Here is a 19908-nt window from a genome sequence, read left to right on the forward strand (position 1 = left end):
TGTAAGGTTTATGTATGTTTTTTTAAAACTACTTGTCATGGGCTTCCTGACTAACTGGAATTTTTCTCATTTGTCATTTGTGATTAACATCATTGCTAATCCTCTGTGGGAAAATCAAACTGTTGAGGGGGACAATGAAATGTGGATGCAAGCAGTGAAAAAAGCTTTCAAGTAGACCCTTTTTTCTGTGAAGTTTAGTTGCAGAGGCCAAGAATAAACTTGAATGTGTAAAATATATGTGCAAATACATAATACATTAGAGATCTTGTTATCTTTTCATCTTTACACGTTTTAAATTTTACGCTATTTATATACAGGGTGGGCCATGAGTTTCCATATGTCTGAAAAAATAAACATTTTATGTTGGACAACCGTTTTTATTTATATAATCTGCTCTGTATGATTACCATTGCTTTGAAAACATGTATTAATATGTGTTTTCTACTGTTCATGAACTTGCATTAGCACAGCTGAAGTTATGCTTGTAATGGCGTTGGTGATACGTGCCTTAAGATGATTTATATCTCATATCTTCACCTGATACACCATGGGCTTCAAGTGCCTCCAAAGATAGCGTCAAATGCATCTTCTAGGGTATCTGAAACATTAAAAAAAATATACATTATACATTTTCCTATGTATGGAAACTTATTGCCCACCCTGTATAAATCTAAGAATGTCCTATTATTAAAAATAATATTATAATTAAAGCTGCAAGCAGCGTTGGACGGGTCCTCGCATCCGTGCCGGTCGGCGAATCCACGCACGTCCACCAGGCGGCGCTGCGACTGAGAGTGCATGTCGGCCTACGGATGTGATGAGGGCCGGACTCTGATCACACACGTAAAATTTCAGGCAGATCGGACCATGTACAGGCTAGTTATAGAGCATTTCCTGTCCATCCACCAGGTAGCGCTGCGACCGAGAGTGTATATTCGCCTATGGATGTGATCAGGGTCAGACTCTGATCACACATGTAAAATTTCAGGCAGATCGGACCATGTCCAGGCTAGTTATAGACCATTTCCTTCCATCCACCAGGTGGCGCTGCGACCGAGAGTTTATGTCGGCCTATGGATGTGATCAGGACTGGACTCTGATCACACATACAAAATTTCAGGCAGATTGGACCATGTACAGGCTAGTTATAGAACATGTTCTTGAATCCAACAGGTGGCGCTATGACTGTGGCTGTATTTCAACATATGAATGTCATCAGGGTAAGACTCTGATCATACATGTAAAGTTTGAGGCAGATTGGAGCATGTTTAGGGCAGTTACACAGCAGTTGATGTTTCATGGCGAAGCATCAAAATTCAGGAGGCCGCCATGGCCACGCCCTCAGACTTTTGCGGAGCATTTTGATAACTTTTGATCACCCATGTGTGTAGTACATCCTGGCCGAATTTCATCTCTCTCGGTGTTACCCTGTTTGAGTTTATAGCTTTTGAAAATGTCTAAAAATGACCCAAAATCGTCAAAACATATGACATATAATTCAAAATGGCTGACTTCCTGTTGGATTTTGGTCATGGGTGTCAATTACATTTTTGTGTGTCTTGATGAGTTACATATGTGTATGTTTTTATGTTCAGCTAATATCATTTCCTCTGGACAATGTTTGTGGTGTTAGAAGTGGACGTTTGTAGGGAGTTTTCAGTTGCGATACTTTAATGCATAAATATTTGCAGTGGTGGTTTCACTGCAAGCATCTACTGATGTCACCAGTGAAGTAAATAAAAACAGCATTTGTTGAACTTTACGCCTCTCAGTGTCTGCAGTTAGTTTAGCTGAATCAATGCAAAGATATTTCTATTTTTCTACATGACAGGAATGTCAGTGAAATCCAAATGCTAAGAATAAACAAGTGATCTGCCTGGTCACAGATCCCACTTTAATCCAAAATAAAGACTTTGCAAGGAAATGAACTTGAAATATGAGCCACCAGTAAAAGTTGTGATCAGACAGAAGGGCCTGTATTTTATCTTTGGAGAAGTTTAACGTGTAAGTTTGTGCAGCTGATCAGTGGTGAGGCCTGTGGATGACTGGAGATGTGTGTGGACACTTAGACGAAGCAGCAAATGTGTTGAAAATGAGTTGTCTTCTCAGAGTCTTGAAGATGTTTTGTCAGAGCTAAGAAAGAAGTAAAAGATCCTGCAGGTGATTGTTGAGTGGTGTTGAGGAATTTGAATGTAGAGGAATAGCAAAGAGATTTTGAAGATATTTAAGCCATAAGTTGTATTTTATTTGTTTGCTGTTCTCTCCCATTTGTAGTGAAGAGAAGTGATTTGACATGAAGAATGTGATTTGTGTGGCTTTGAAATTGTGTTAAAATGTAAAAATGAGTGATGAGGAGAAGTGTGACTTTTTAGTATTGTGTTTTTTAGCGTGTTCTTTAAAAGTTGTAGGTAGATTATCTTCTTTTTTTGATTTTGTGGATTGTTTTTTTTTCTTTCAGTGTTGATGTCGCCGCCTTGACGAATAGAAGAAAAGCCTGTATTTGGGTATGTAGGACTGGTAGTCCAGAGGTAGTGGTGGTGGTTTGGAACCTGGAGAGTGCAGGTTTGATCCCCCACCCTGCTCAAGCTTTTTTTTTTACATTTGGGCAAAATTTGGGCAAAATTTGGGCAAAATTTGACAAAAATCTCGTGCCTTCGTGCCTTCGTGCCTTCGTGCCTTCGTGCCTTCGTGCCTTCGTGCCTTCGTGCCTTCGTGCCTTCGTGCCTTCGTGCCTTCGTGCCTTCGTGCCTTCGTGCCTTCGTGCCTTCGTGCCTTCGTGCCTTCGTGCCTTCGTGCCTTCGTGCCTTCGTGCCTTCGTGCCTTCGTGCCTTCGTGCCTTCGTGCCTTCGTGCCTTCGTGCCTTCGTGCCTTCGTGCCTTCGTGCCTTCGTGCCTTCGTGCCTTCGTGCCTTCGTGCCTTCGTGCCTTCGTGCCTTCGTGCCTTCGTGCCTTCGTGCCTTCGTGCCTTCGTGCCTTCGTGCCTTCGTGCCTTCGTGCCTTCGTGCCTTCGTGCCTTCGTGCCTTCGTGCCTTCGTGCCTTCGTGCCTTCGTGCCTTCGTGCCTTCGTGCCTTCGTGCCTTCGTGCCTTCGTGCCTTCGTGCCTTGCTTATGGGTAAATCTCCTTGTTTTCCTTTTTTCCAGGATCCAGTCCAGTCCAGTGACACTCCACTCCACTATCATCCTCAACAAGGTTCCCAGCGGGGATTCGAACCGTGACCGTCCACATGACAGACACACACCCTCTGTGTGAGCTATCTGTCACACAAAGTCCCTGGTGGAGTTTGTTGTAATGATGGTTGCAAGAGGTTGTCATGCAGCCAAAGTGTAAAAAGAGCCTTGAGCTGGATTCCAACCAAGGACCTCCTGGATGAGAGGCAGATAACTTACCACTGCACTATCCTTCCTACTGGGTGTAGCTGTTAGTTTTCGTAAATGATGGTACACAAAAGTATTAAGGAAGTGAAGATAATAAAGGTACTAAGGTACCGGGGAGGCAAAAAACTTACCTCTACACCACCTGTCCTACAAGATGTTGCTCTAACTTTGCTTAAATGATGCTATCAATTAGTACTGGCGCAACCAAACGACAAATAAAAGGTGTGAGTGGAGATCTGAATCATGTGAGGTTTGTTTCTGAGACTGAATACACCCAATCTCATCTGATCTGCAAAGCTAAGCAGGGTTGGGCCTGGTTAGTATTTGGATGGGAGACTACCTGGGAATACCAGGTGCTGTAAGCTTTTTACTTCTCCTCACAACCTGAACAACACACTGCTAGCGACAGCTATCAACTAAAACCTCTTGGTTTCTTTATTATACACTCTATGAGGTGGATAAGCTGCAGCTCATGCTGATTTATTGCTGCTTCTGGTTGGAGCCAAAGAACAAAGGCGTCACCTGTTGGAGCAGCTGATGTCCTGCAGCCTCTTCACCACAGAAAGCCTCTGACAGCTTCAATTCTTTACACTCTGACTGCAAGACACCAATCACATAGGAACATATACATGTGTGGAACAAAGAGCTGAACTGACACTCAACATGTGTTTGACCATTTATTGATAAAGACATTCAAACATGTCTAGAGATAGAACACCAACGCACGGTGTAAGAAAGGTCAGAACAGACTTCACCTGCTCAGGAAACTGAGGTCCTTCGGGGTGCAGGGAGCAATTCTGAGGACCTTTTATGGTTGTGTGGTGGTATCAGCCATCCTGTATGGAGTGGTCTGCTGGAGCAGCAGCATCACGGCTGCAGACAGGAAGAGACTAAAGAAACTGGTTAAGAAAGCAAGCTCTGTCCTGGGCTGGTGGTAGACAGGAGGATGATGACAAAGCTGTTGTCTATCATGGAGGACATCTCCCACCCCCTGCAGGAAACAGGACCATCACCGGCAGCTCCTTCAGGGACAGACTGCTTCACCCACAATGTTTGAAGGAGGTCCTTCCTTCCTGCAGCAGTCAGACTGTGTTCAATCAAACCTGCTCCCAGTAGTTCAGATCACCCATGAAGTAACTGCAATAAAATGTAAATAAGTCAATATGTGCAATTTCACAAGATTTTTTTTTTTTACAAGCATTTCTATTTCTTCTCTAAGGAGAAAGCATCTATTTATATCTGTGCACTGAGTGCTGCTTTTCTTTTTACTTTTTTTCCTATCTGCTACTGCCACACTGAAAATTTCCCCACTGCAGAATCTACCTATCCATCCATCTATCTATGGTCCATCTACCTCCCTACCTATCTATCCATCCATCCATCCATCCATCCATCTCTCTCACGGGTGTGGGGGTTGATTCACCTGTTCTCAATCACCTTAATCCACGAAGGCCCGGTTCTTCATTCTTCCGCTCTCTGCCAGACCAGAGACTTTGAAACCAGAACCTTTCTCCTACAATTAGTCTGGTTTCCCCTTTTTGTTTTCACCTTGGTTTAGTTATTCTTTCTGTGTTGGTTTTAGTTTCATTCGTTAAATAAACTCCTTGTAATCTTTGACCTGTGTCTGCAGATGTCCTGTGACACCAATGATCCCATCTGATATTTAGCATGTTTTCAATTATTGGTCCCATTTCTTAAAAAAAAAAAAAAAAAAAAAAAAGCCCCCTGAAATCTGATCAGATAAATGAATGTGAAACTACTTTGGGTCTGCTGCAGCTGCCTCCCTCTGATCTTGTTCCTGCCCACAGCACAATCTGATCAGTGAAACACTGAAGGACAACTTCAGCATGTAAAACATAAATAAGCAAAGGCTGCAACTCGTGATTATTTTAATTTTAACTTAACTTTATGTGCTGTTCAAAAACTTTATTTTTTCTGCAAATGTGTAGTGATTCCAAATCTTGGTTATTGATCTCCTTGATTACAAAAAAATCTGTATCGACCCGGAAAAAAAACAAACATGTCAGGCACCCTATGATGTTAACTGTTTGCCTGAATGTTTTTGTTTAAAATCCTCAGTAATAACCTTTGACTGGTTGCTCTTAACCCTGTAAAACTCACTGCTGCAAAAATACAACATCAGCTTATTTTTTAATTACTATTTTCTATTATATATATCTGAAATAAACCCTAATCTGGGGTCTGACAGCAGCGTGAGGTCAAAGAAGCTGCCATCAGCTGCTGCACTTCTGTCCGTCCAGCAGATGGAGCCATGGAGCTGCAGTGAAGTGAAGAGCAGCACAAGGCAACCACCACTTCCATCCACTGACGCATTCAATTTGACTGACGCTAATGTTTTATTGACTTCCAACCACTAAACCAATAAAAGCTGCAAGCAGCGTTGGACGGGTCCTCGCATCCGAGCGGCCCAACTGGCCCACGCATATCCACCAGGAGGCGCTGCAACTGAGAGAGTAAAGTTTCAGGCAGATTGGAGCATGTACAGGCTACTTACACAGCACTTCCTGTTTCATGGCAAGAAATCCAAAATGGCCGCCAAGTGGCGCAAAGATGTGATTAGGGCCGGACTCTGATCATACATGTAAAATTTCTGGCAGATTGGACCATGTACAGGCTGGTTACACAGCACTTCCTGTTTCTTGGCGAGAAATCCAAAATGGCCGCCAAGTGGTGCAAAGATGTGATTAGGGCCGGACTCTGATCATACATGTAAAATTTCAGGCAGATTGGAGCATGTACAGGCTAGATAGACAGCACTTCCTGTTCATGGCGAGTCATTCAAAATGGGCGCCTGGTGGCGCTATGACTGTTAGTGTGTATCGACCTATGGATGTGATTAGGGTCGGACTCTGATCACACATGTAAAGTTTGAGGCAGATTGGAGCATGTACAGGCTAGATAGACAGCACTTCCTGTTCATGGCGAGACATCAAAAATGGCCGCATTCCGCTGGTCACTATGGCCACGCCCTCAGACTTTTGCGGAGTGTTTTGATAACTTTTGATCAACCATGACGGGAGTACATCCTGGCCAAATTTCAGCTCTGTCGGGGTTACACTGTTTGAGTTTATAGATTTTGAAAAATGTCCAAAAATGACACAAAATTGTCCAAAATATGAGTCATAATTCAAAATGGCCGACTTCCTGTTGGGTTTTGGGCATGAGTGTCAATTACATTTTTGTGCGTCTTGACGAGTTACATATGGCTACCAAGTTTCAGATCTGTAGGTGACACATACGGCCTGTAGTAACTATTTGAAATTTTCCAGGTGGCGCTATGGAGTGATTTTGCAACAATTATGTGAAATTCATCTATAATATCAAATATTGCAGCAGTCCTGATGTGTGTGGCAATTTTGGGGTGCATATGAGCATATTTAACCTGTCAAAAAGTACTTTGTTTATTACGGCAACGATGCGTTGCCACGGCAACAGCGTTTTATGAATCATCAAAATCTTCACACTGTGCCATCGTCAAGGTGTGACTACTCACCTGACCAATTTTCAGAATGATATGACAAAGTTTCTGGCAATGGCACGTGCAAATGTAATGACAGTTTCTTCCTGTTGCCAATACATGGCGCTATGAGCTTTTCTAAATTTATGAATGTGGATGTGTTCAGAACCTGACTGGTGTCCATCACATCAAGTTTGGTCCGGATTGGATCATTTCCAGCTGAGATATTAATAATTCAATTTTCATGGGGAGAAATCGAAATTCGCCGCGCCGCCACAGACACGCCCCTTGACATCGAGTCGCAATTTTCTCTGGGGATCATCATCAATGTGTTCAGGCTTATGTCAGCACATTTGAAGTGATTCTGGTCAACGTGCTAAGAATAGTACATCAAAATGTAAAAAATGTCTATTTCTTGCTACCACAAGGTGGCGCCAGGGCTGGACTGGGATCAAAATATGGCCCTGGCATTTTTGGTCATGGTGGCCCACCATGATTATTTATACAATATGCCAAGCCATACGACATACCAGAGGATATATGTGCACATTGTATTGTTTCAAAAAAAAAAAAATGCAGCAGCCTACGTGGAAGAGAGTAACCATGTAAAAAAAAAAAGATACACTCTGTCACTTCTCACAGGGACTTTATTTAAAATTTTATTACAAACTGTCAAAATTCCCAACTTGAATTTAAAGTGGAGCTCTTCACCAAAATGGAACCTTAAAGTATGAAGAGAGAGATTGAGAGAGAGAAAGATAGAGAGAGAGATGCATAGATGATCAAGAAAAGAAAAAGAGCTGGAATCAGTTAAGGTATAGTTTTAAAGCTAATGTGACCTCGTCGATCTGTCCCTGCTGTGTCACGTCTCTCCCTCCGTCCTCCTCCTCCTTCTCCTTCTACTCCTTTTCCTCCGACTCCCCCTGAACTTCGGCTTCTTTTTCTATCATGGCAGCAGCAGTCGCTGCCGCAGGTGAAGTAGTGGAAGCAACGGCAAACATGTCACTTATTCAGCAGCATTTTGCTGCATCGACTTGCAGGCTTTTAAGCGTTTATTCGCGCAATTTTTCAGCGCCCCCCTTTCGTTTGGGCCAGTTCTCCATCTTTGCTCCTCTCCACTTCCGGCCAACTCAAACGGCAAGATTAGATGACTTTGGTCAAGAGGCGCGGGGGCGGGCCGAGGAGGGCTGAGAGATTTCATTGGATTAGTCCAATGTCCTTCAAGAAAATCAACCAATGGGCCGTCGCGATCGACAAAAAGGATGTATATTTATATATGATGGTGAAATTATGACACCCCCTGTGCCGGCCCAAAAATGTGCTTCGGCCCACCGGGCATCGCCCGGTACGCCAGATGGCCAATCAACCCCTGGTTGGGGTTAAAATGTTGTCAGAAGAAGAAGAATCAAGAAAGAAACGACATAACAAAATGCCATTAAATCAAAGGGAAAAAGTTGAGACAAGAAAACATTGATAAAGTAGGAAAATATAAAAGTCGAAGTAATTTAAGAAGTTTATTTAATAACTAAAGATGTAACTTTGTAAATAAGTGTTGTAGTCTATTTCACTGATTAGATCGATAGGTGTAGTGAGAGACAGGCAGACAACGGGGTAGAAATAAGAATGAGGGCAATTCATACAGCACGGGGTTGCCAGCGGGAATCGAATCCGAACCTCAGCGTTGGGAACCTAGTACATGCGTGAGTGACTTAACCCGTTGAGCTATATGGACACATATGTTATGTGCTTTTAAACGTGTATTCATCCAATAGAAAGTCTAGGGGTAGGGTTAGGGTTACAGAGGCAGGTCCTGACAGTAGCAATGTACAAAAATATGGATATGAAATTTTACATATGTTCATAATTTAATATTAAGTCAAACTAACCAAAAAATTCTTAAAATGAATGTGGGGTTTTCCCGGTGGATTTTGGCCGTGCTAGATATAGACCGGCCAAAATCCAACGGGAAAACCGGGGATTAATTTCTCTTAATATTCGGCTGCTTAGCATTAACATTAAAAATATTTTTGTGTAATATTAAATTAACCCTATTTTTGTATTACAACTGTAAGGACCTTGCTCTGTAACCCTAACCCTACCCCTAGACTTTCTATTGGATTTATACACGTTTTCAAGGTCAGAACGTGTGTGCTCATGTAGCTATACGGGTTACGCCTCTGACGTATGTATTAGGTCCCCGACGCTGAGGCTCGGGTTCGATTCCCGCTCGCAACCTCGTGCTGTATGAGTTGTCCTCGTTCTTATTTCTACCCCGTTGTCTTGCTGTCTCTCACTGCGCCTATCCAAACAAAAAGTGAAAGACACTAGTACACTTATTTCAATAGTTCAATGTTTCTTTACAAATAAACACCTTAAAGACAATAACACTTTTACTAGGAATTAAACACAATTTACTATGAAAACTTTAAATATACAATTACACATTAAAATCTACTACAAGTTCTTAACATTACAAACTACAAGAGTTTAAACATTTAATATTGTAAATAATATTTTAACTCATCAAATCCAATAATACTTTTCACTCAACAATTACACATTAAAAAGACAAAACAGTTGTACATCTAATCTAATATTATAAAATCATGAAGAATGACAAAAGACCAAGACTAAACTTTTAAGATGAATCTAAATACAGACAAAAAATTTGAAAAACACCAGTGACACTTTTGAATATCTAATTACACAGAAGACACAATAACAAAATCCAAAAAAACTAATAAATTTACATATCTTTAAACGTTTTCTATTCTGAAAAAAAAAATCTGGTTGTTTCTTCAAACACTTCCTCTTTCAATGTTCTGGGTTGCACTATGAATTGATTTACTAATAACTCTTTTCTCAAAACTGCTTCCCTCATAAAGTCTACTAATAGTTGAAATCATTGATCAAACTAATGTTACCTTCTGATCATCACTAACTATACTTTTCAGTGAATACAATCAAAGTTGCTGGACCATTTCTAAATAGCACACAGGTGAACGTCTCACCAAAACTCAAATGGATACTCTAAATGTGAAATCAAGACTCATGGTCACAACTTTTAAGGCTTCAATTAAACAGAAATTTCTAACTAACAGAGAAGTACTAAGACACTTTGCACATTTCAGTCCTCACACTATCTGACATTTCAGACTAACAGACAACTACACATGGACATAGAAGACACGAGTCCTTGGACTATCTGAAGGTTCTAGTTTACAGACAACTACTGTGAAACTTCGAAAATTTCAGCCCTCACACTGTGTGAAAGCTCATCTCCTCAGGACTCAAGAGGTCTGTACACTTTGAAAATCTTGGAAATCAGGGTTCAACCCTCCAGCACAAAGCCTAAAGTCCAACCTCCTGACAAAAACTGTCGAGTCAAAACTCAAGTTAAAAATTAAAGCTGCAAGCAGCATTGGACAGGTCATCGCATCCTTGCTGGTCGGCGAATCCACGCACGTCCACCAGGTGGCGCTGCGACCGAGAGTTTATATCGGCCTATGGATGTGATCAAGACTGGACTCTGATCACACCTGTAAAGTTTGAGGCAGATTGGAGCATGTTTAGGGCAGTTACACAGCAGTTGATGTTTCATGGCGAAGTATCAAAATTCGGGAGGCCGCCATGGCCACGCCCTCAGACTTAAGGTGAGCATTTTGATAACTTTTGATCACCCATGCCTGGACTACATCCTGGCTGAATTTCAGCTCTCTCGGTGTTACCCTATGTGAGTTTATAGCTTTTGAAAATGTACAAAAATGACCCAAAATCGTCAAAACATATGACATATAATTCAAAATGGTCGACTTCCTGTTGGGTTTTGGGCATGGGTGTCAATTACATTTTTGTGTGTCTTGACGAGTTACATATGCCTACCAAGTTTCATAATTCTAGGTAACACGTACTGGCCGTAGTAACTGTTTGAAATTTTCCAGGTGGCACTATGGAGCCATTTTGCCACACACATGTGCAGTTTCCTTAAAATATCACATGGGTTGCCGGTCCAGATATGTGTGGTAATTTTGGTGAGCATTTGAGCATTTTTAACCTGTCAAAAAGTACTTTGTTTATTACGGCAACGATGCGTTGCCACGGCAACAGTGTTTTATGAATCGTCAAAATCTTCACACTGTGGCATCGTGTAGGCATAACCAGTCAGCTGACCAATTTTCAAGATGATATGACAAAGTTTCCGGCAATGGTAGGTGCAAATGTAATGACAATTACTTCCTGTTGCCAATAGGTGGCGCTATGAGTATTTCTAAATTTATGAGTGTGGATGTGTTCAGACCCGGACTGGTGTCCACCATATCAAGTTTGGTCCAGATTGGACCATTTCCAGCTGAGATATTAATAATTCAATTTTCATGGCGAGAAATTGAAATTCGCTGCGCCACCACAGACACGCCCCTTGACGACGAGTCACCATTTTCTCTGGGGATCATCATCAATGTGTTCTGGCTTATGTCACCAAATTTGAGGTGAATCTGATCAATGTGCTAAGAATAGTACATCAAAGTGTGAAAAATGTCAATTTCCTGCTACCACAAGGTGGCGCTATGACTGTGAATGTATATAACCGCATGGATATTGTCAGGGCTGGACATTGATCACACGTGAAATTTCAGGCAGATTGGAGCTGAGTTAGACACCACTTCCTGTTTCATGGCGAAGGATCCATTTTTTTGGGAGTTGCCATGGCCACGCCCTTTGAAATGAGATGAACATTTTGATCACTTTTCATCAGGTCGCGTGTTTGCATATATTGGCCAAATTTGAGGTCTCTCGGAGTTATCCCCGATGAGTTATTAATTTTAAAAAATTTACAGCGAATTCAAGATGGCCGACTTCCTGTTGGATTTAGGGTGAAGCCATGATTGACTTTTTTGGGTTTCCTGATGTGCTGAATAGGCATGCAAAATTTTGTAGCTGTAGATGAAACGTCATGCAAGTTGGCCTAATGACCAAATCTTCAATTTTCCAGGGGGCGCTATGGAACCATATTCCCACACACATGCGCAACTCCCATAAAATATCAAATTTTTCGCCAGTCCTGATGAGCATGCCAAGTTTGACGCGTTTTGGGGTATGATAAGGCCGCCAAAAGTGGCGATTTCCCGGCGGGCAAAGAATAATAATAATAATAATAATAATAATAATAATAATAATAATAATAATAATAATAATAATAATAATAATAATAATAAAAAATAATTCCTTGCATTACAATAGGGTCCTCCGCACCGTCGGTGCTCGGACCCTAAAAACTCAATGTCCTCCTATTAGCTCACATCTGATTCTCGTTTCGTGGGTCAAAAATAAACATGAATGCATCTTGTATCATGTCGATGCGTTATAAACCTTAAATAAATTACTTTATTACGATTATTTTACACTATTAATTGTACTCCCAGTGTAATAGGGAACGCAATAAACAGTGATTGTGTGAAGACATAAACTCTCGTTCGCTCTTCTCGCGATGCTTTCTATCTTTGACCAGTCACGTGGTGCGGATGTTCCTTCCATGCTGCGACAGAAAACATGGCTGCGCTCTTGAGATCAGCACGGTTACTCAAGTTTTCGCCTTCGGGCTTGCTTCAGATCACAGGGACCAAAAGGAACGGACCGGTGCTGGGCCGGCTGTACAGCGGGGCTGTGAGCGGCAGAAGAGCTGGAGTTTGTTCCCGACAGATCAGCCCTGTTTGTGAAAACGCGTCCAGGTAGCAGACAGCAGCTAGTAGCATGTAGCCAAGACCCACGCGTGAATCTGAGATGTCATTGAGGCTCAATGACAGCCAAAGACACATGCATGTTTAGAATATGTGAAGTGCAGTGTTAAATATGTTGGATTAACGTGTGCTGCAGTGTGTTAAAATGTGTGTTAGCAGTTAGCTCTCGGCTAACGTTAGGTAAACATGGTTCCGTTTTATGCAAGGTGATGGTGAGACGTTGTGTAACCAGGTCATGCTCACATTCTGTTTGATGACCTATCGTTTATCCTACAAGTATTTAATGACTCTGTGACGGTTATCAGTCGATGCTATCATTCCTAAACGGTTTGTTAGCTTAAATACGTGCTGTCTTTCATCATCAGGCCCCTTGGTAGCACACTGTAGCTAATTTCATTGAAGCACATTATTATTAAAATTGCCATTTACAATTTATATCACGAAGTACCACAGAAACACAAGCCTCAGTTGATGTCAAAATGATAACTAGCTGCCATGACCTGCTTCAGACAGACCTTTCCTCTCAAGGTCACAGCTCCTAAAATCACAACCAGCATTTCAGCAGGCAGAGCTGCACACAGATGATCTGTTTGACCGCTTTTGACAAACGCATCTTGTGCTATTTGGGCAATCTAGTGAAGCTAAACTGTCTGAATGGGATGGAACAACGTAGTTTATCTTACATGTGCTCACAGGAGAACTGTGTTCATTAGACTATAGGCTCATCTCATGTCTCTATTTTGAGCCTTCTTGTCTCCTCTCTCCTCTGTCCTCTTGCCTTTCATATGCAAATCAGTCTTGGCATGCCATCATGAAACATGTCTCAATAACTAAAGTATATCTTGAGGAGAGTCAGGCTTGTTGGAGGAGCTACAAGCGAGGATGCACAGGTGTATCCTGGATGCATGCTTTGCTTTTTAGTGTTTTAAGCACTCATGACGGTATGAGAGAGGCGAAACACATAACTTGATTAACAAACAATGATTCAAGCAGGACTGAGAAGAGTCGAGTGTTTTGTTCTTTCTTAATTATACTATTTTTCTATGCTTTGGTGTCCCTCTCTTCCCTATAATTATAATTTAACTTTGTCTTTCTCCCTGTCTTCCACTGTAATCGTTGGCAGCCGTTTGTGGCCGTATGCAGCGGGGTGTGTGCGCAACTATGCCGTGGCCACAGAGCAGAAGGACGAGGGCAGCATCGCGGTGCGGTCCAAGCAGGCGCAACAGTTCGACTGGGCGCTGTCCAAGCTGGACAGCTCTGTGAGGAGGACTGGTCGCATCACCAGGACGCTGCTGCTCCGCATCTTCCATGATGTCAGCAGGGCAGGTAGGAGGACAGCGCAACAAGCAGGGAGACAGTTTTAATAATAGGTGTCTGATGGGCAGGTAGACACACTATATTAGCTGTGCAAACAAACTAATAACACTCTAGTCAAATGGCAGCTTAAGTCACTATGATCACCATGATAGACAAAGCTTTCAAACACCTCAGGTTTATGGCAAGCTGCACACTCATCATCCGTTTGCAGCAATTTTTTATGTATTTTCTCAATTGAAAATAGTCTTTGTATGAAATCCTAAAGGCAGCACACAAGTATTTCTTTCTTTGCAGTGGTAACACTGCCTGTTTGTTGAATTATTGTTTTTTTGATGCTATTTGCTCCTGTGTGCTTGCAGGTTATCCCAGCGGTAACCAGGCCTTGTTGCTTCTGCGTAGCTGTGGGTCGCTGCTGCCTGAGGTGCCGTTGGAAGAACGCACTGAGCTGGCTCACCGTGTGTGGGAGAAGCTGCAGGAACTTGGTAAGACACTGCGTCATTGGCATCAACCGAGCCGTCATAATGTCACAATGTTAGGGTTCCCCGACCTCTTCATTCATGTCCAAAGACTCATGACCCCTGATATCTATGGAGTTAGTTGAGGCATGAAGACGTTGTGCCCGGCTGATCCAAACACGAGAACCCAAGAGCCTGCCAGCATAATATTATTTAATAGTAATTTTATACAGGCTGGGAGCAGTCAGTCAAACTAACTCCATGAATAAAGTGCAGCACTGAATAAACATGCAGTATCAGGGAGCAGCAGATGCACAGGTGATGTCTCTGTGGGTGTATGATCACCAGCTTTAACATCCATCCATCATCTATACACCATTTAATCCTCATTAGGGTCAGGGGCACTGGAGTCTATCCCAGCTGACTTAGGGTGAAGGCAGGAGACACCTGGAGAGATCACCAGTCTATCACAGGACTACATATACAGACAAACAATCACACTCACACCTACAGACAATTTAGAATCACCAATTAAACTCAGCATGTTTTTAGATTGTGGGAGGAAGCCAGAGAACCTGGAGAAAACCCACGCATGCACAGAGAGAACATGCAAACTCCATGCAGGAAGATCCCAGGCCCTGATGCAAACTGGGGATCTTCTAGCTGCAGGGCAACAGTGCTAACCACCGAGCCACTGTGCAGCTCCAGCTTTTACCAATACATTAATTTTTTGGAACAATGATGACTATAATATGGTCTTTCTAAATAGTTTGTGATTTTTTTTTTTTTTTTTTTTTTTTTTTTAAAACTTCTGGAAATTATCCCATATGTGTACAGTGGTAGAATAATGTTTTGAGACACCCCTTACATTTGCATGTATATTTCATTAAGAATCACTCTTAGGTCTTCAAGTGTAATTTCTTTTAGTACAATCACAGCCAGGTTAATTTAAACACAAGACACTTGTGCTCCAAACAAAGAGGATGTGCACTCAATGAAAGACCTAGGATCCCTGACCCATCACTATACACACCAGTGATTCCTAACACATCTCTGGGGGTCATCAGGTGGAAACCTCTCTTCAACGGTGTTTCACCTGTTTAGTAACACAACACCTCCAGGAGGCTAGACGGTGAACTCTGGTGCCTCAGATTCACACTGCTCCTACACAATCCAAACAGTACTGCCACGTTCAACTGACCCAGGCCCGTTTAGTAGATGCTCCAAGTAGCGACCAGTGCCGATGCTACCATTTAGCTAGTGCAAGCTAACTGCTCATTGCTAATGCTACCAATCCAAACAGCATTGCCACGTTCAACTGACCGAGGCCTGTTTCGGAGATGCTCTATGTGGTGACCAGTGCCGGTGCTACCAGTTAGCTAGTGCAAGATGCTGAATACCTAGAGCCAACTGCTTAAAAAAAAACCAAAAAAAAAAAAGAAACATAGACTATACTTATAATCCCTCCAAATGCTAATGCTAGCTACAAGACTACTACCATGTCCAAAGCAATCTTATCACTGACAAAGAAACTATACAAGCCAGCCAAACTTGTTAGTGCTACATGCTAATGCCAATTGCTAATTGCTAAAGTACATCATTACTTCAGCCAAGCTCACCACAGACAGAGACTATACAAGCAGACTTCATCTAGGAGTACCAATTGCTAACTGCTCATTGCTACTGCTACCTAACAAGAAAACCAACAAACAAAAGAAAAAGAGACAGCTACTACCTTACACCATAGCCTTACCTGAGATGGCCGCATGGTCCCAGAGAGACACTCCCCCACCTTAACTACACTTCCTCTTCCTGGATCTCTGCCCATTGGGGGAAGGAAAAGATGGCGGGGAAAGCAGAGTGAGGGAGAGGGCTTGTCCTCTGCCTCCCTCTACTCCCTCACCGCCTCTATTTCACCCCCCAGCTATTGTTATTTCTCCTAATCCATCTCCACTGACTAGATCTAGCAGCCACATCTGCCATGTCCCTCACCGTCTTCCTCAGATTCTGCCCCTGCACGCCTTGCTCCCTCAAAAGTGAAATAGCTGACCCTGCAATAAAGCCTCTACACCTCACCTCAACTGGGCAAACTCTGGTTCTCCATCCCCTCTGCTCAGCCTCTGTCTTCAAGTCTGCATATCTAGCCTTCTTCCTCTCATAAGCTGCTTCCACTGAATTTTCCTAGGGGACTGTTAACTCAATGAAATACACTGTCTTTTCCTTCACAGACCACAAAACAATATCTGGCCTCAGATTAGTACACACTATTTCTTGGGGTACAACAAGCTGTCCTCCTAAATCTACCTGCATTTCCCAATCACCAACCATCTCTGGCACCTTAAAGTAGTGAAAGGAACTCCAAATAAGGCTATGCAGCACTGATCCAAATGCATTAGCCAGATCTAAAAACACAACATTCAAGTTTCTCCTCTCCCTCTTAGCTGTCTGAATCTGATGCCAAATCATGCTAGTGTGCTCCAAGCACCCAGAAAACTCTGGTATCCCTGCCTTCTGCACTATAGAATCTATCAGACCATTCCTCACTAAGTAACTAGCCAACCTCTGTGCTACAATACTGAAGAAAATCTTTCCCTCAACATTTAGGAGAGAAATCTTCCGAAACTGGCTAAGGTCTGATGACTCCTTCTCCTTAGAAGTACTAAACAAATCCTTAAAAAGCCATTAAAAACTTCATATTGATTGGTTCCATAAAAACAAGAAATTTTGAGTATTTTGGTAGAATTTAGTTTTGTTAGTTTTTCTTGTAAACAATAAACAAAAAAAAATAATTTGTATTTGTTTGTGTTTGTCTAATGCAGCCACACCTTTTGAAACACAAAAAGATTTTTCCACAAATATTTCATGGTAATATTTGAGATTGTGTAAAATTTTGAGGGTGTCTGAAAGCTTTTTTACACCACTGTACAAATCTGATCATAGATTAAAACAGTGTAACCGTTATTGGTTTATTTTAGTACAGTAGGTTAGGTTTAGTTTTCTTTTCATCATTATCATGTGTTTGATTTCATCCATCCATCCATCCATCCATTATCTATACACCGCTTAATCCTCACTAGGGTCATGGGGGGGGGCTGGAGTCTATCCCAGCTGACTCAGGTGAAGGCAGGGGACACCCTAGACAGGTCGCCAGTCTGTCGCAGGGCTACATATATAGACAAACAAGCACTCACACATTCACACCTACGGGCGATTTAGAGTAATCAATTAACCTCAGCATATTTTTGGACTGTGGGAGGAAGCCGGAGTACCCGGAGAAAACCCACGCATGCACAGGGAGAACATGCAAACTCCATGCAGAAAGATCCCGGGAAAGCCGGGACGCGAACCAGGGATCTTCTCGCTGCAAGGCGAAAGTGCTAACCACTACGCCACTGTGCAGCCCTTGTTTGATTTCATGTTAAATATAAAAGGTTTATGAGTAGTGGTTGTCTGATAAGCTTTTTTTTTTTTTTTTTTAAATTGTTTTAAGGCTGATATGAAATTTGGATACACTACTGTTCAAAAGTTTTGGGTCACCCAGGCAATTTCATGTTTTCCATGAAAACTTCCACTTTTATTCGTGTGCTAACATAATTGCACAGAGGTTTTCTAATCATTAATGAGCCTTTCAACACCATTAGCTAACACAATGTAGCATTAGAACACAGGAGTGATGGTTGCTGGAAATGTTCCTCTGTATCCCTATGGAGATATTCCATTAAAAATCAGCTGTTTCCAGCCAGCTAGAATAGTCATTTACCACATTAATAATGTCTAGACTGCATTTATGATTCATTTAATGTTATCTTCACTGGAAAACTGCCATTCTTTCAAAAATAAGGACATTTCTAAGTGACCCCAAACTTTTTGAACAGTAGTGTGAATCAATCAGCATCGATGGTTGCTATATAATGTTCAAATCATGATGATGTTGCTGTTGTTGTTTTTTTGCATCTGATAAAATACAAAGAATTAATAAAATCAAATGAGACTCAAAACTGCTGAACGCAAATAAACACGTGGATTATCTGAGTTTGCACTCTGTCTGCAATGTTTGGAATTTAAGCAATGAAACGACTAAATAAATATTCAGACGTAATTTAAAAACAAAACATTTTAAAAACAGAAAGGAATGAATGAATGACAAATACAATTTTAGTGCACTTAACAGCATTTATCAGCAGATAGCAGCATCTCCCACTGCTATCTGTAAACTGTGATGTAGTGACGTCACAGTTTACAGATTGGTCAGTTATGTACTCAGGCGTCAGTAGCCCCCATTAGATATTCCCTTGATAATCAGAAATGGCACTAAATCGGTCCGAATAATCATCCATCTCTATTCACAAGAATTACCTGCTGCTTTTATCAGTATTTAAAGCATAAGCATCAGTGTACACTGTAGGTGTTACAGTTGTGTCGACTCCACATTGTCCTCTACAGGTGCACAGTACGATGCTAGCCACTACAATGCCTTGCTGAAGGTTTACCTGCAGAACGAGTTCAAGTTCTCCCCCACCGACTTCCTGGCCAAGATGGAAGCAGCTAATGTGCAGCCAAACAGAGTAAGTCCTGCAGCTCAGAGCACAGCAGTGGCAAGAAACACACGATTAGCTTTGAATATATCAACGACAAGAGCATGAATGAAGTAGAAAACATCCCAATGACGATTTGGGTCGGCATCCAGAGCTTATGAACAGATTTGATCCGTTTCATCTGCAGCACTCAGATGTTAAATATCTTTGTTATTGTTGTTCACAGGTTACCTACCAGAGGCTCATTGCAGCTTACTGCCAGACAGGAGATATTGAAGGAGCCAGGTGAGCTAATGTTGTGTTCTGTCATTACCTGGTTACTAAGAGGGTTCTTGTTCTGAGGGGAAACTCTGCAAACTGATGCTTGATTGTAAAACTGTTATTCTCAAATTCAAGTCTATTGGATTTATCCTGTGCTTGTCTCTTATAAGATTTGTTACTTGATTGATTTAATTCTGGTTAAAGCTACATAATTAAAGTTATTAATATTATTATTGGCTGCTTTCCCATTTTAACTCTCTTCTGTGCTTTCTCAGCACCATACTGGGTTTCATGAAGAACAAAGATTTACCCATCACTGAGGCTGTGTTCAGCTCCCTGGTGACAGGCCATGCCCGTGCAGGGTGAGTGTCACTGCTTTTGTTCTTTTTAATATACTCTATTTAATGGCACAATAAGTGTTGGAGCAACTCGGTTTCAAACAAGCCGTCATCTTTATCGCTGTGCAGCGACATCGAGAGCGCTAAGAACATCCTGCCTGTGATGAGGGGAGCAGGAATCGAGCCAACCCCTGATACTTATGTTGCGCTGCTGATTGCATATGCCGAGAAAGGAGACATGGACAATCTGAAAACGGTAAGTGTGTTAATTAAGTTACACTACATGTGCAGTGATTATAAAAAGTATTCACCTCCCTTTGAAGTTTTCCCGTTTTACTGCTTTTCTGCATTGAATTGTGGTCACTATGAGGCTTTTTTGACAAAAATCTACTGGAAAAAAAGACTCTTTCACGTC

General features: G+C 41.9%; 1 protein-coding gene across 1 annotated transcript in view; it reads left to right on the plus strand.

Moving 5' to 3' along the window:
• Positions 1 to 12365: 12365 nt before the first annotated feature.
• lrpprc (leucine-rich pentatricopeptide repeat containing) overlaps positions 12366 to 19908 on the plus strand; it is a 72026-nt gene continuing 64483 nt past the window's right edge. The window contains exons 1-7 of the mRNA XM_023264856.3: positions 12366 to 12578; positions 13711 to 13913; positions 14264 to 14386; positions 18803 to 18924; positions 19121 to 19179; positions 19431 to 19517; positions 19623 to 19749. Coding sequence (XP_023120624.2) covers positions 12400 to 12578; positions 13711 to 13913; positions 14264 to 14386; positions 18803 to 18924; positions 19121 to 19179; positions 19431 to 19517; positions 19623 to 19749 — 900 coding nt within the window. The 5' untranslated portion in view covers positions 12366 to 12399. The remainder of the gene's footprint in view (positions 12579 to 13710; positions 13914 to 14263; positions 14387 to 18802; positions 18925 to 19120; positions 19180 to 19430; positions 19518 to 19622; positions 19750 to 19908) is intronic.

This window comes from Amphiprion ocellaris, chromosome 16 (assembly GCF_022539595.1).
Source record: "Amphiprion ocellaris isolate individual 3 ecotype Okinawa chromosome 16, ASM2253959v1, whole genome shotgun sequence".
NCBI classification, from domain to species: Eukaryota; Metazoa; Chordata; class Actinopteri; family Pomacentridae; genus Amphiprion; species Amphiprion ocellaris.